This window comes from Cetorhinus maximus, unplaced genomic scaffold, assembly GCF_964194155.1.
Source record: "Cetorhinus maximus unplaced genomic scaffold, sCetMax3.hap1.1 HAP1_SCAFFOLD_3754, whole genome shotgun sequence".
In the NCBI taxonomy this organism is placed as follows: Eukaryota; Metazoa; Chordata; class Chondrichthyes; order Lamniformes; family Cetorhinidae; genus Cetorhinus; species Cetorhinus maximus.
The window spans coordinates 8,358-23,125 of NW_027599660.1; the positions used below are offsets into that span (position 1 = coordinate 8,358).

The window sequence follows — 14,768 nt, forward strand, 5'->3', positions numbered from 1 at the left end:
TCTTGTTGGTTCCCTCACCACCTGCCGCAGACCCAGTCTAGCCGCTCTGTCCTTTAGGACTCGGCCAGCTCGGTCAGTAGTGGTGCTACCGAGACACTCTTGCTGATTGACATTGAAGTCTCCCCCACCCAGAGTACATTCTGCACCCTTACCACCCTCAGTGCTCCCTCCAAGTGGTGTTCAACATGGAGGGGGCACTGATTCATCAGCTGAGGGAGGGCGGTACATGGTAGTCAACAGGAGGTTTCCTTGCCCATGTTTGACCTGATGCCATGAGACTTCATGGGGTCGGGGAGTCGATGTTGAGGGCTCCCAGGGTAACTCCCTCCCGACTGTATCCCACTGTGCAGCCACCTCTGCTGGGCCTGTCCTGCCGGTGGGACAGGACATACCCAGGGATGGTGATGGTGGAGCCTGGGACATTATCTGTAAGGTACGATTCTGTGGGGATGACTATGTCAGGCTGTTGCTTGTCTAGTCTTGTGAGACAGCTCTCCCAATTTTGGCACAGTCCCCCAGATGGTTAGCAAGGAGGACTTTGCAGGGTGGACAGGGCTGAGATTGCCATTGTCACGTCCGGTGCCTAGCTTTGATGCCGGGTGGTCCGCCCGGTTTCATTCTTTTGCTAGGCCGTGTCAGAGGGCAGTTGAGAGTTCAGTGTGGGCCTGAAGTCACATGCAGGCCAGACCAGGTAAGGACAGCAGTTTTCACTTTAACGTGAGCTCGATGGGATTTTGCAACTAATGACAACGGTCATCGTTAGGCTTTTAATTCCGGGTTTTTATTGGATCCAAATACCACCATCTGCCCGTGACGGGATTCGAACCCGGGTCCCTTGGGGCATTAAGACAAAAGCAAAACACTGCGGATGCTGGAAACCTGAAACAAAAACAAAAATCGCTGGCAAAACTGTGGAGAGAGAAAGAGAGTCCACATTTCCAGTCCGTTCTGAAGAAGAGTCATACGGACTCGAAACGATAACTGGTCTTTCTCTCTCTCTCTCTCTCCACAGAGGCTGCTGAGTTTTTCCAGCAATTTATGTTTTTGTCCCCCACAGCATGACCCTGGGGGTTACAACGTGGGGAAGTGTGAGGTCATGCACTTTGGTAGGAAGAATAGAGGCATAGACTATTTTCTAAATGGGGAGAGAATTCAGAAATCTGGAGTGCAAAGGGACTTGGGAGTCCTCGTCCAGGATTCTCTTAAGGTTAACTTGCAGGTTGAGTTGGTAGTTAGGAAGGCAAATGCAATGTTGGCATTTATTTCGAGAGGACTAGAATATAAAAGCAGGGATGTGCTGCTGAGGCTTTATAAGGCTCTGGTCAGACCGCATTTAGAATATCGTGAGCAATTTTGGGCCCCGTATCTCAGGAAGGATGTGCTGGCCCCTGGAGAGGGTCCAGAGGAGGTTCACGAGAACGATCCCAGAAATGAAAGGCTTAACATATGAGGAACGTTTGAGGACTCTGGGTCTATACTCGATGGAGTTTAGAAGGATGAAGGGGGATCTGATTGAAACTTACAGAATACTGAAAGGCCTGGATAGAGTGGGACGTGGGGGAAGATGTTTCCATGAATAGGAGAGACTAGGACCCGAGGGCACAGCCTCAGAGTCAAGGGAAGATCTTTTAGAACAGAGATGAGGAGAAACTTCTTTAGCCAGAGAGAGTGGTGAATCTATGAAATTCATTGCAACAAGTGTAAGTCAGAGAATGAGTGAGTGAGCATGAGACAGAATGTGTGGGAGTGTGAGAGCGAGTGTCTGAGTGAGGTGGGCGAGTGGCACACAGTGTGAGAGTGTGTGCGAGCGTAAATATGAAAATGCATGACTGAGTGCAAGAGTGGGAGACTGTAAGTGTGTGTGTGATTGAGAGTAAGGGTGTATGACTGAGTGAGAAGTGTGTATGTTAGTTAGTGAGAGTCTGAGTGCGAGTGAAATAGAGTGCGAGTGTGCGACTGCAAGTGAGTGTGCGAGGGTGTGAATGAATGAGCGTGCGAGTGTATAACTGAGTGAGTGAGTGAGTGAGACAATGTGTATGTGAGTGTGCGAGAGTAAGAGTGAGACAGTGTGTGTGACAGTGAGAGAGAGTGGGAGAGAAGGTACTGAGTGAGAGTAAGACTGTGAAAGTATGTGTGCGTATGAGTGAGTGAGTGTGCGCATATATGTGTGCGTATACGTATATAGATGCATGTGTGTTTGTGCTTGTGTGTATGTGCATGTGAGTGTGTGTGTCTGTAAATGTGCACGGATGTGTGTATATGTGCACGTGTATGTGCACATGTGTGAGCGAGAGGAGAGTGAATGAGCGTGCGGGCGATTGCGAGAGAGAACGCACGCGAGAGAGCACCTGCGTGCGTGCGATAGTGTGAGAGTGAGAGCGCGTATGAGTGTGCGCGTATGAGAGTCTCACACTCAGGCTCTCGCTCACTAACATACACACTTCTCACTCGGTCTCACACTCTTACTCTCAATCACGAGGATAACCTTGCGCACGTGAGCCTGAACGCGTTCATGAGTGAGCTTGACCGAGATGCCCCACACAGTCAAATAGCCGGCCGTGCGAAATAGCCGGAACTCGCCTCGTTCTCCCTGCGAGGGGGTGGGGGGCAGGGGGTGGGAAACAGGAGGGGCAGGAAGGCGGTGGGGTGGGGGGGGGGGAAGGGCTTTGTTCAGTTCAGGAAACTCCAGCCATCCCGAACTGAGTTTTCATCGTCCGTTTTATTGGGTTTCCGATATATAAAAAAGTCATGGGCGCCGGGACCGGCGGCCCAGGGATCAGCTCCTCCTGCTCCGGGCTGGGGGCCCTGGTACACTGCACCTCACCGGGGTGGGGGGTCCCAGCAGCCCCTCTCTCCCCCCCCCCGTTACCCCGTCTCTCTCTCTCTCGCTCTCTCTCTCTCTCCGCGCTGCTCCTTCACGTCTCTCCATCGCTGTCACTGGCCTCCGCCAGCACCTCGTGGCCCGACAGCGGCCGGCGGCTCCCCTCAGCGGGGGACAGGAGCGAGCCAAAAAACAGAGAGCGGAACTGCTGGGGGGCAGGGAAGGAGTGGGGGGGGAGGGATGGAGGGAGAGACGGAGGGAGGGAGGGACAGAGGGAGGGAGGGAGGGACAGAGGGAGGGAGGGAGGGACAGAGGGAGGGAGGGAGGGACAGGCGGAGGGAGGGACAGATGGAGGGAGGGACAGAGGGAGGGAGGGACAGAGGGAGGGAGGGACAGAGGGAGGGAGGGACAGAGGGAGGGAGGGACAGAGGGAGGGAAGGAGGGACAGAGGGAGGGAGGGAGGGACAGACAGGGAGGGAGGGAGGGACAGACAGGGAGGGTGGGCGGGACGGAGGGAGGGAGGGAGGGACAGACAGAGGGAGGGAGGGAGGGAGGGAGGGGGCCGAGGAGAATAAGGGGAAAAAAAGGGGATTAGTTTTTTTCAAATCGAAACAATACAATCCTTACCCCCCCTCCCCCATCCCACACACACAAGACACCGAGGTCTCACCCCCAGACTGAGAGCGCTCACTCAGAACGGTCCGGATCAACACGCACACACACCCAGACGCACACACACCCAGACGCACACACACCCAGACGCACACACACCCAGACGCACACACACCCAGACGCACACACACCGTCAGACGTGTACACACACCCAGTCAGACGTGTACACACACACAGTCAGACACACACACACACAGTCAGACACACACACACACACAGTCAGACACACACACACACACAGTCAGACACACACACACACACACTCCACACACACACACACTCCACACACACACACACTCCACACACACACACTCCACACACACACACTCCACACACACACACTCCACACACCCAGACACACACACACACCCAGACACACACACACACACACCCAGACACACACACACACCCAGACACACACTCTACACACACACCCAGACACACACACACACCCAGACACACACACACACCCAGACACACACACACACCCAGACACACACACACACCCAGACACACACTCTATACACACACACACACACCCAGACACACACACACACCCAGACACACACACACACCCAGACACACACACACACCCAGACACACACACCCAGACACCCACACTCAGACACACACACACTCACACACACAGCTCTCTGAAAGATCTATCCAATTAATCCCACACTCCTCCCTCTGCTCTCTCCCCCTCCTCTCCCCCCGTATCCCTGTAAATTTTTCCCCTTCAAGTATTTCTCCAATTGCCCCTTTCGAGGGTCCCTATTGAATCTGCTCCCACCGCCCTTCCAGACAGCGCCTTCCAGATCACAACAACTCGCTGTGTGTGTGGGAAATAAACAATTCTCCTCATCTCCCCCTCTGCTCCTTTTCCCGATTCCCTTCAACCCGCGTCCCTCTGCTTCCCCACCCTCCTGTCACTGGAAACACTTCCCCCTTGTTCACTCGATCGGAAACCCCCCTCGGGATTTCCAACGCCTCAATTCAATCTCCTCCTAAATCATCTCAAAGTGGTTGGTGCTCCCTCAGTACTGACCCTCTGACAGTGCGGCACTCCCTCAGTACTGACCCTCCGACAGTGCGGCGCTCCCTCAGTACTGACCCTCTGACAGTGCGGCACTCCCTCAGTACTGACCCTCCGACAGTGCGGCACTCCCTCAGTACTGACCCTCCGACAGTGCGGCGCTCCCTCAGTACTGACCCTCCGACAGTGCAACACTCCCTCAGCATTGACCCTCCGACAGTGTGGCGCTCCCTCAGCACTGACCCTCCGACAGTGCGGCACTCCCTCAGTACTGACCCTCCGACAGTGCAGCACTCCCTCAGTACTGACCCTCCGACAGTGCTGCACTCCCTCAGTACTGACCCTCCGACAGTGCGGCACTCCCTCAGTACTGACCCTCCGACAGTGCGGCGCTCCCTCAGTACTGACCCTCTGACAGTGCGGCGCTCCCTCAGTACTGACCCTCCGACAGTGCGGCGTTCCCTCAGTACTGACCCTCCGACAGTGCGGCACTCCCTCAGTACTGACCCTCCGACAGTGCGGCGCTCCCTCAGTACTGACCCTCCGACAGTGCGGCACTCCCTCAGTACTGACCCTCCTACAGTGCGGCGCTCCCTCAGTACTGACCCTCCGAGAGTGCGGCACTCCCTCAGTACTGACCCTCCGACAGTGCGGCACTCCCTCAGTACTGACCCTCCGACAGTGCGGCGCTCCCTCAGTACTGACCCTCCGACAGTGCGGCGCTCCCTCAGTACTGACCCTCCGACAGTGCGGCACTCCCTCAGTACTGACCCTCCGACAGTGCGGCACTCCCTCAGTACTGACCCTCCGACAGTGCGGCGCTCCCTCAGTACTGACCCTCCGACAGTGCGGCACTCCCTCAGTACTGACCCTCCGACAGTGCGGCACTCCCTCAGTACTGACCCTCCGACAGTGCGGCACTCCCTCAGTACTGACCCTCCGACAGTGCGGACCTCCCCCCAGCGATTGTGCCTCGGGTGTTTACCTTCTTGTGCGGGGGGGTCGCTGACACCTCGGCCTCTTCCTCCCCATCGGGGATGAGCAAGGGGGCTGGGTGTTCACCGTGGGGCCTCTTTGGCAGGTGGGCCAGCGGGAAAGTGGGGCTGGGGGGAGGGTCCCCCTCGTCGGCCGGTGTCTGGTTCCCCACCGCCAGCATCTCTTCCATAGCGCTGGTCTCCATGGCGATCATGTAGGAGTCGATTTCCTCGCTCATGAAGTCGTCGTCGGCTCGATGGGTCCCCGGCTGTCGGCTGAGCAGAAAAGCGACAGCGCTGAGGGAGGCTGTTCACACGCGCAGCACCTGAGAGAGGAAAACCTCACTGTTCCTGCTTTCCCAACGCCGCAACGGTACACGGACTGGTGTCTCTCAGTCCCCTCTCTCTCTCAGGGAGATATCTGTACACAGACTGGTGTCTCTCAGTCCCCTCTCTCTCTCAGGGAGATATCTGTACACTGACTGGTGTCTCTCAGTCCCTCTCTCTCTCAGGGAGATATCTGTACACTGACTGGTGTCTCTCAGTCCCTCTCTCTCAGGGAGATATCTGTACACTGACTGGTGTCTCTCAGTCCCTCTCTCTCAGGGAGATATCTGTACACTGACTGGTGTCTCTCAGTCCCTCTCTCTCAGGGAGATATCTGTACACTGACTGGTGTCTCTCAGTCCCTCTCTCTCAGGGAGATATCTGTACACTGACTGGTGTCTCTCAGTCCCCTCTCTCTGTCAGGGAGATATCTGTACACTGACTGGTGTCTCTCAGTCCCCTCTCTCTCTCAGGGAGATATCTGTACACTGACTGGTGTCTCTCAGTCCCTCTCTCTCTCAGGGAGATATCTGTACACTGACTGGTGTCTCTCAGTCCCCTCTCTCTCAGGGAGATATCTGTACACTGACTGGTGTCTCTCAGTCCCCTCTCTCTCAGGGAGATATCTGTACACTGACTGGTGTCTCTCAGTCCCCTCTCTCTCAGGGAGATATCTGTACACTGACTGGTGTCTCTCAGTCCCCTCTCTCTCTCAGGGAGATATCTGTACACTGACTGGTGTCTCTCGGTCCCTCTCTCTCTCAGGGAGATATCTGTACACTGACTGGTGTCTCTCAGTCCCTCTCTCTCTCTCAGGGAGATATCTGTACACTGACTGGTGTCTCTCAGTCCCTCTCTCTCAGGGAGATATCTGTACACTGACTGGTGTCTCTCAGTCCCCTCTCTCTCAGGGAGATATCTGTACACTGACTGGTGTCTCTCAGTCCCCTCTCTCTCTCTCAGGGAGATATCTGTACACTGACTGGTGTTTTCAGTCCCCTCTCTCTCAGGGAGATATCTGTACACTGACTGGTGTCTCTCAGTCCCCCTCTCTCTCAGGGAGATATCTGTACACTGGCTGGTGTCTCTCAGTCCCTCTCTCTCTCTCAGGGAGATATCTGTACACTGACTGGTGTCTCTCAGTCCCTCTCTCTCAGGGAGATATCTGTACACTGACTGGTGTCTCTCAGTCCCCTCTCTCTCAGGGAGATATCTGTACACTGACTGGTGTCTCTCAGTCCCCTCTCTCTCTCTCAGGGAGATATCTGTACACTGACTGGTGTCTCTCAGTCCCCTCTCTCTCAGGGAGATATCTGTACACTGACTGGTGTCTCTCAGTCCCCCTCTCTCTCAGGGAGATATCTGTACACTGGCTGGTGTCTCTCAGTCCCTCTCTCTCTCTCAGGGAGATATCTGTACACTGACTGGTGTCTCTCAGTCCCCTCTCTCTCTCAGGGAGATATCTGTACACTGACTGGTGTCTCTCAGTCCCTCTCTCTCTCTCAGGGAGATATCTGTACACTGACTGGTGTCTCTCAGTCCCCCTCTCTCTCTCTCAGGGAGATATCTGTACACTGACTGGTGTCTCTCAGTCCCCTCTCTCTCTCAGGGAGATATCTGTACACTGACTGGTGTCTCTCAGTCCCCTCTCTCTCAGGGAGATATCTGTACACTGACTGGTGTCTCTCAGTCCCTCTCTCTCTCTCTCAGGGAGATATCTGTACACTGACTGGTGTCTCTCAGTCCCTCTCTCTCTCTCAGGGAGATATCTGTACACTGACTGGTGTCTCTCAGTCCCCTCTCTCTCAGGGAGATATCTGTACACTGACTGGTGTCTCTCAGTCCCTCTCTCTCTCTCTCAGGGAGATATCTGTACACTGACTGGTGTCTCTCAGTCCCTCTCTCTCTCTCAGGGAGATATCTGTACACTGACTGGTGTCTCTCAGTCCCTCTCTCTCAGGGAGATATCTGTACACTGACTGGTGTCTCTCAGTCCCTCTCTCTCAGGGAGATATCTGTACACTGACTGGTGTCTCTCAGTCCCCTCTCTCTCTCTCAGGGAGATATCTATACACTGACTGGTGTCTATCAGTCCCCTCTCTCTCTCTCAGGGAGATATCTGTACACTGACTGGTGTCTCTCAGTCCCCTCTCTCTCAGGGAGATATCTGTACACTGACTGGTGTCTCTCAGACCCTCTCTCTCTCAGGGAGATATCTGTACACTGAATGGTGTCTCTCAGTCCCCTCTCTCTCAGGGAGATATCTGTACACTGACTGGTGTCTCTCAGTCCCCTCTCTCTCTCAGGGAGATATCTGTACACTGACTGGTGTCTCTCAGTCCCTCTCTCTCTCAGGGAGATATCTGTACACTGACTGGTGTCTCTCAGTCCCTCTCTCTCAGGGAGATATCTGTACACTGACTGTTGTCTCTCAGTCCCCTCTCTCTCTCAGGGAGATATCTGTACACTGACTGGTGTCTCTCAGTCCCCTCTCTCTCAGTGAGATATCTGTACACTGACTGGTGTCTCTCAGTCCCTCTCTCTCAGGGAGATATCTGTACACTGACTGGTGTCTCTCAGTCCCCTCTCTCTCTCAGGGAGATATCTGTACACTGACTGGTGTCTCTCAGTCCCTCTCTCTCTCAGGGAGATATCTGTACACTGACTGGTGTCTCTCAGTCCCCTCTCTCTCAGGGAGATATCTGTACACTGACTGGGGTCTCTCAGTCCCCTCTCTCTCAGGGAGATATCTGTACACTGACTGGTGTCTCTCAGTCCCCTCTCTCTCTCTCTCTCAAGGAGATATCTGTACACTGACTGGTGTCTCTCAGTCCCTCTCTCTCTCGAAGGGAGATATCTGGACACTGACTGGTTTCTCTCAGTCCCCTCTCTCTCTCTCAGGGAGATATCTGTACACTGACTGGTGTCTCTCAGTCCCTCTCTCTCTCAGGGAGATATCTGTACACTGACTGGTGTCTCTCAGTCCTCTCTCTCTCTCAGGGAGATATCTGTACAGTGACTGGTGTCTCTCAGTCCCCTCTCTCTCTCTCAGGGAGATATCTGTACACTGACTGGTGTCTCTCAGTCCCTCTCTCTCTCAGGGAGATATCTGTACACTGACTGGTGTCTCTCAGTCCCCCTCTCTCTCAGGGAGATATCTGTACACTGACTGGTGTCTCTCAGTCCCTCTCTCTCTCTCAGGGAGATATCTGTACACTGACTGGTGTCTCTCAGTCCCCTCTCTCTCAGGGAGATATCTGTACACTGACTGGTGTCTCTCAGTCCCCTCTCTCTCAGGGAGATATCTGTACACTGACTGGTGTCTCTCAGTCCCTCTCTCTCAGGGAGATATCTGTACACTGACTGGTGTCTCTCAGTCCCCTCTCTCTCTCAGGGAGATATCTGTACACTGACTGGTGTTTCTCAGTCCCTCTCTCTCAGGGAGATATCTGTACACTGACTGGTGTCTCTCAGACCCTCTCTCTCAGGGAGGTATCTGTACACTGACTGGTGTCTCTCAGTCCCTCTCTCTCTCAGGGAGATATCTGTACACTGAATGGTGTCTCTCAGTCCCTCTCTCTCGGGGAGATATCTGCATACTGACTGGTGTCTCTCAGTCCCCTCTCTCTCAGGGAGATATCTGTACACTGACTGGTGTCTCTCAGTCCCCTCTCTCTCTCAGGGAGATATCTGTACACTGACTGGTGTCTCTCAGTCCCCTCTCTCTCTCAGGGGGATATCTGTACACTGACTGGTGTCTCTTAGTCCCCTCTCTCTCTCAGGGAGATATCTGTACACTGACTGGTGTCTCTCAGTCCCCTCTCTCTCTCAGGGGGATATCTGTACACTGACTGGTGTCTCTCAGTCCCCTCTCTCTCTCAGGGAGATATCTGTACACTGACTGGTGTCTCTCAGTCCCCTCTCTCTCTCAGGGAGATATCTTTACACTGACTGGTGTCTCTCAGTCCCCTCTCTCTCTCAGGGAGATATCTGTACACTGACTGGTGTCTCTCAGTCCCTCTCTCTCAGGGAGATATCTGTACACTGACTGGTGTGTCTCAGTCTCTCTCTCTCTCTCTCTCTCGAGATACTGACAGTTCGTTTCATCCCCTGGGCCGGAGAGTCAAGAACATGGGGTCAGATTCTCGGGATAAGTGCTCGGCCATTTCGGACGGAGATCCTGCAAAACGTCTCCACTCGGAGGGTTTAGAATCTGTGGAATTCTGTGCCCCGGAGAGCCTCGGATGCTCAGTCATCATTCAGGACTGAGATGGGGAGATTCTTGGACACGGAGGTAACTCAGGGATTGGACTTTCGGAGGAAGTTGAGGCCACAGATCGGTCTTGACCTTGGTGAAGATCGCAGCTGTCTCGAGGGACTGAATGGCCTCCCCCTGCTTCCCTCACTTTGACCCTTCCTTACCTCCCAGCCTTCTACTGCCTCTCTGCTCCTCCAAAACCTCTCAGGTCTTCCCAGCTCTGATTATCGATCTGCTCAGGGCACCATACCCATTGGAGTTTGGAAGAACGAGGAGTGGTCTTATTGAAACATATCAGATTCTGGAGGGAGGGAGGGAGGGGGGTTTGACAGGGTGGATGCTGAGAGGACGTTTTCCCCTTCGTGGGGGGGAATCTAGAACGAGGGGGGGGTGGGGCCACAGTTTCAGAATGAGGGGTCTCCCATTGAAGACGGAGACGAGGAGGAATTTCCTCTCTCGGAGGGTCGTGAGTCTGTGGGATTCTCTCTCCCCCCCCAGAGAGCAGTGGGGGCAGGGTCAGTGAATATATTCAAGGCTGAGTTAGACAGGTTTCTGTTCGACCGGGGGAGGGGGGTCGAGGGTTATGGGGGGGTGGGGGGAGGAAAGTGGAGTTCAGGCAGCCGCGATCTTACTGAACAGGGGAGCAGGCTCGAGGGGCTGAATGGCCTCCCTCCTGCTCCTCCTATAACGTCTCGGAGCCGAAACGTTAACTCTCTCTCTCTCTCTCGGCAGATGCTTCCGGACCTGCCGAGCGTTTCTAGCCCTCTCTCCGGTCCGACGCGTCTCCCCAGGCGAACGTACCTGTTACCTCCGGCGGCCTGGTGCGCGCTCTGGGAGTCGGCGTCTGCCAGTGTGGCCAGGACAAAGTTCACCTCCAGGACCGTCTCCTGCAGGCTGAAGATGGCCGGGCTGTGGAAGGGCGGAAGCTGCGTTAGAATCCCTCCGAGGAATCCGGTCCCACCCACACCGGCCCCCACCCCGCCCTCGGCTCCTGCCGCGCTCCCCGCCTCTCCGGCGCAGTGCCGGCTGGTCAGACAAACTCCCCCAACCTCCCTCACCGCCCCGCTCTCCGTCACGCACAAAATAACGCAACACCCCCCTCATCTATCGTCAACAGAGGCAGACTATAGAGAGGGAGAGCAGGGATGGAGAGAGGGGAGAGCGGGGGAGAGCGGGGGCGGGGGATGGAGAGGGGGGAGAGCGGGGGCGGGGGATGGAGAGGGGGGAGAGCGGGGGTGGGGGGTGGAGAGAGGGGAGAGAGTGGGGGTGGGGGGTGGAGAGAGGGGAGAGAGCGGGGGTGGGGGGTGGAGAGAGGGGGGAGAGTGGGGGTGGGGGATGGAGAGAGGGGGGAGAGCGGGGGTGGGGGATGGAGAGAGGGGGGAGAGCGGGGGTGGGGGATGGAGAGCGGGGGTGGGGGCTGGAGAGGGGGGTAGAGCGGGAGTGGGGGGTGGAGAGAGGGGGAGAGCGGGGGCGGGGGGTGGAGAGGGGGGAGAGCGGGGGCGGGGGGTGGAGAGAGGGGAGAGAGTGGGGATGGGGGGTGGAGAGAGGGGGGAGAGCGGGGGTGGGGGGTGGAGAGAGGGGGGGAGAGCGGGGACGGGGGATGGAGAGAGGGGGGAGAGCGGGAGTGGGGGATGGTGACAGGGGGAGAGAGCGGGGGTGGGGGATGGAGAGAGGGGGAGAGCGGGGGATGGTGACAGGGGGAGAGAGCCGGGGTGGGGGATGGAGAGAGGGGGCGAGTGGGGGCAGGGGCGGGGGGAGGGGGCGGTGAGAGGGGGACAGAGTGACGCTCGGGGAGGGGGAGGTGAGAGGGGGACAGAGTGACGCTCGGGGAGGGGGAGGTGAGAGGGGGACAGAGTGACGCTCGGGGAGGGGGAGGGGGACAGAGTGACGCTCGGGGAGGGGGAGGTGAGAGGGGGCGGTGAGAGGGGGACAGAGTGATGCTTGGGGAGGGGGAGGTGAGAGGGGGGGTGAGAGGGGGACAGAGTGACGCTCGGGGAGGGGGAGGGGGACAGAGTGACGCTCGGGGAGGGGGAGGTGAGAGGGGGACAGAGTGACGCTCGGGGAGGGGGAGGGGGACAGAGTGACGCTCGGGGAGGGGGAGGGGGACAGAGTGACGCTCGGGGAGGGGGAGGTGAGAGGGGGACAGAGTGACGCTCGGGGAGGGGGAGGGGGACAGAGTGACGCTCGGGGAGGGGGAGGGAGAGGGGGCGGTGAGAGGGGGACAGAGTGACGCTCGGGGAGGGGGAGGTGAGAGGGGGACAGAGTGACGCTCGGGGAGGGGGAGGGGGACAGAGTGACGCTCGGGGAGGGGGAGGGAGAGGGGGCGGTGAGAGGGGGACAGAGTGACGCTCGGGGAGGGGGAAGGGGAGGTGAGAGGGGGACAGAGTGACGCTCGGGGAGGGGGAGGGGGAAGGGGAGGTGAGAGGGGGACAGAGTGATGCTCGGGGAGGGAGAGGGGACAGAGCGGTCTTTCAAGGTGTGGAGCGGCCACGATGGTGGAAGGGTGGGTGAAGGCAGGTTTCTCTGTGCCTGTGCTCCGGGGCTCACCTGCCTGGGCCTTTGAAGTGGACGGTCAGAGGGAGGGCTGAGGCCTCTGCAAATCCCAGGAGACCCTGTGGAGAAAATTGAGAGAGTGAAAGGTCCGGATGCCTGGCACAGCCGCAACGCAATTCACCTGAAGAGGGAGCCTGCTCCTGCCCACCGGGCACTGCCCTGGTCACCGTGGCCGCAGCGCCGCGCAGACCCTCCCTTACCCGCAGCTCCTTCAAACAGAACGTTATCTCCGACTCCTCCTGGACACAAAATTCATCAAACTCCTGAGGCGTGAGAGCCAACTCCGTCAACATCATCTTCTTGGGGTCTGGAAACAGGACAGGGAGAAACATCATCAAGGCCATGCAGAGTTCCTCCAAAGCACAAGACACACCAGCAGTGTCACACACATATCATTCAAAGACACACCCTCGATTAAACAGTGACTCTGTACAGTGACACAGTGAGTGACACTTACCTGAATAAACAGTGACTCTGTACAGTGACACAGTGAGTGATCCTTACCCTGAATAAACAGTGACTCTGTACAGTGACACAGTGAGTGATCCTTACCCTGAATAAACAGTGACTCTGTACAGTGACACAGTGAGTGACCCTTACCCTGAATAAACAGTGACTCTGTACAGTGACACAGTGAGTGATCTTTACCCTGAATAAACAGTGACCCTGTACAGTGACACAGTGAGTGATCTTTACCCTGAATAAACAGTGACTCTGTCCAGTGACACAGTGAGTGATCTTTACCCTGAATAAACAGTGACTCTGTACAGTGACACAGTGAGTGACCCTTACCCTGAATAAACAGTGACTCTGTAAGTTACACAGAGTGACCCTTACCCTGAATAAACAGTGACTCTGTACAGTGACACAGTGAGTGACCCTTACCCTGAATAAACAGTGACTCTGTACAGTGACACAGTGAGTGATCCTTACCCTGAATAAACAGTGACTCTGTACAGTTACAGAGTGAGTGACCCTTACCCTGAATAAACAGTGACTCTGTACAGTGACACAGTGAGTGATCCTTACCCTGAATAAACAGTGACTCTGTACAGTTACACAGTGAGTGATCCTTACCCTGAATAAACAGTGACTCTGTACAGTGACACAGTGAGTGATCCTTACCCTGAATAAACAGTGACTCTGTACAGTTACACAGTGAGTGATCCTTACCCTGAATAAACAGTGACTCTGTACAGTGACACAGTGAGTGATCCTTACCCTGAATAACAGTGACTCTGTACAGTTACACAGTGAGTGATCCTTACCCTGAATAAACAGTGACTTTGTACAGTTACACAGTGAGTGATCCTTACCCTGATTAAACAGTGACTCTGTACAGTGACACAGTGAGTGACCCTGACCCTGCAGAGTAAACAGTGACTCAGTAGAGTGACACAGCGAGTGGCCCTCACCTGAATCTGGTTCGATGTAGTTCCTGAAGGTCACCCTCCTGGCTTTGACATCGAGCGTCACCTCTTCCAGGTTGGTCGGGAAATGGACCACGGTGTCGGTGAGTAACCTGGAAACCGGGCGAGGGCAGAGCCAGTGAGCGCTGAGAGCCAAGGAGCAGGATGTGACCCAGCCGACCCCTCACCCTCACCACCCATCCCCATCCTTCCAAATCTGCGGGGGCAGGAGGCCTCCGCCCAGCGCGCTCTGTACCCCGGCCTGGTCCTAGCGAACGGACGGTCACACCAGGCCTCTCCCCCACCACCACCACCACCACACCATCCCACCCGTACCTCCCCCCGACCCTCAGCGCCGCTCCCAATACTCACTTGGGTTGCGCCCGTAGCATGTTGGGACAAGCCTCCTTCATGTAGACCGCCTGGAGAGTCTCACAGTCTTGGATTGACAGGTTGTGCGTCTTTGTAATGCCTGAAGGAGAGGGGGGAACGAACCGGAAACAGGACCAATTAAACCAGGGGAGCAGCAGCAGCCGCCGGGCAGGCGTATAGCGCACAGAAACCAGGAGCGAGAGGAGGAGGCCATTCAGCCCCTCCAGCCTGCTCCACCGTTCAATGCCACCGTGGCCGGTCTTCTCCCTCAATCCCTCCCTTCCCACTCTCTCTTTCTCTCTCTCCCCACATCCCGTGATTCCCTCTCTCTCCATCTCGGTCTCGG

The 14,768-nt window shown here is 56.2% G+C and overlaps 1 protein-coding gene across 2 annotated transcripts; it reads right to left on the reverse strand.

Annotated features, from left to right (window-relative positions):
• Nucleotides 1-2,701: 2,701 nt before the first annotated feature.
• Nucleotides 2,702-14,518, reverse strand: LOC144678185 (cell cycle checkpoint control protein RAD9A-like). 2 transcript variants are annotated; one of them, XM_078538060.1, is made up of 7 exons: nucleotides 14,423-14,518; nucleotides 14,057-14,163; nucleotides 12,842-12,948; nucleotides 12,636-12,700; nucleotides 10,890-10,997; nucleotides 5,515-5,779; nucleotides 2,702-3,026 (listed from the first exon to the last, which is right to left on the reverse strand). In XM_078538060.1, the coding sequence occupies exons 1-7, from the start codon at nucleotides 14,461-14,463 to the stop codon at nucleotides 2,916-2,918; spliced, it is 804 nt and encodes a 267-aa protein (XP_078394186.1). In that variant the 5' UTR covers nucleotides 14,464-14,518; the 3' UTR covers nucleotides 2,702-2,915. The 2 variants fall into 2 exon arrangements, with proteins under 2 accessions (XP_078394186.1, XP_078394185.1); XM_078538059.1 differs by having other exon boundaries at nucleotides 2,702-3,029.
• Nucleotides 14,519-14,768: the final 250 nt, after the last annotated feature.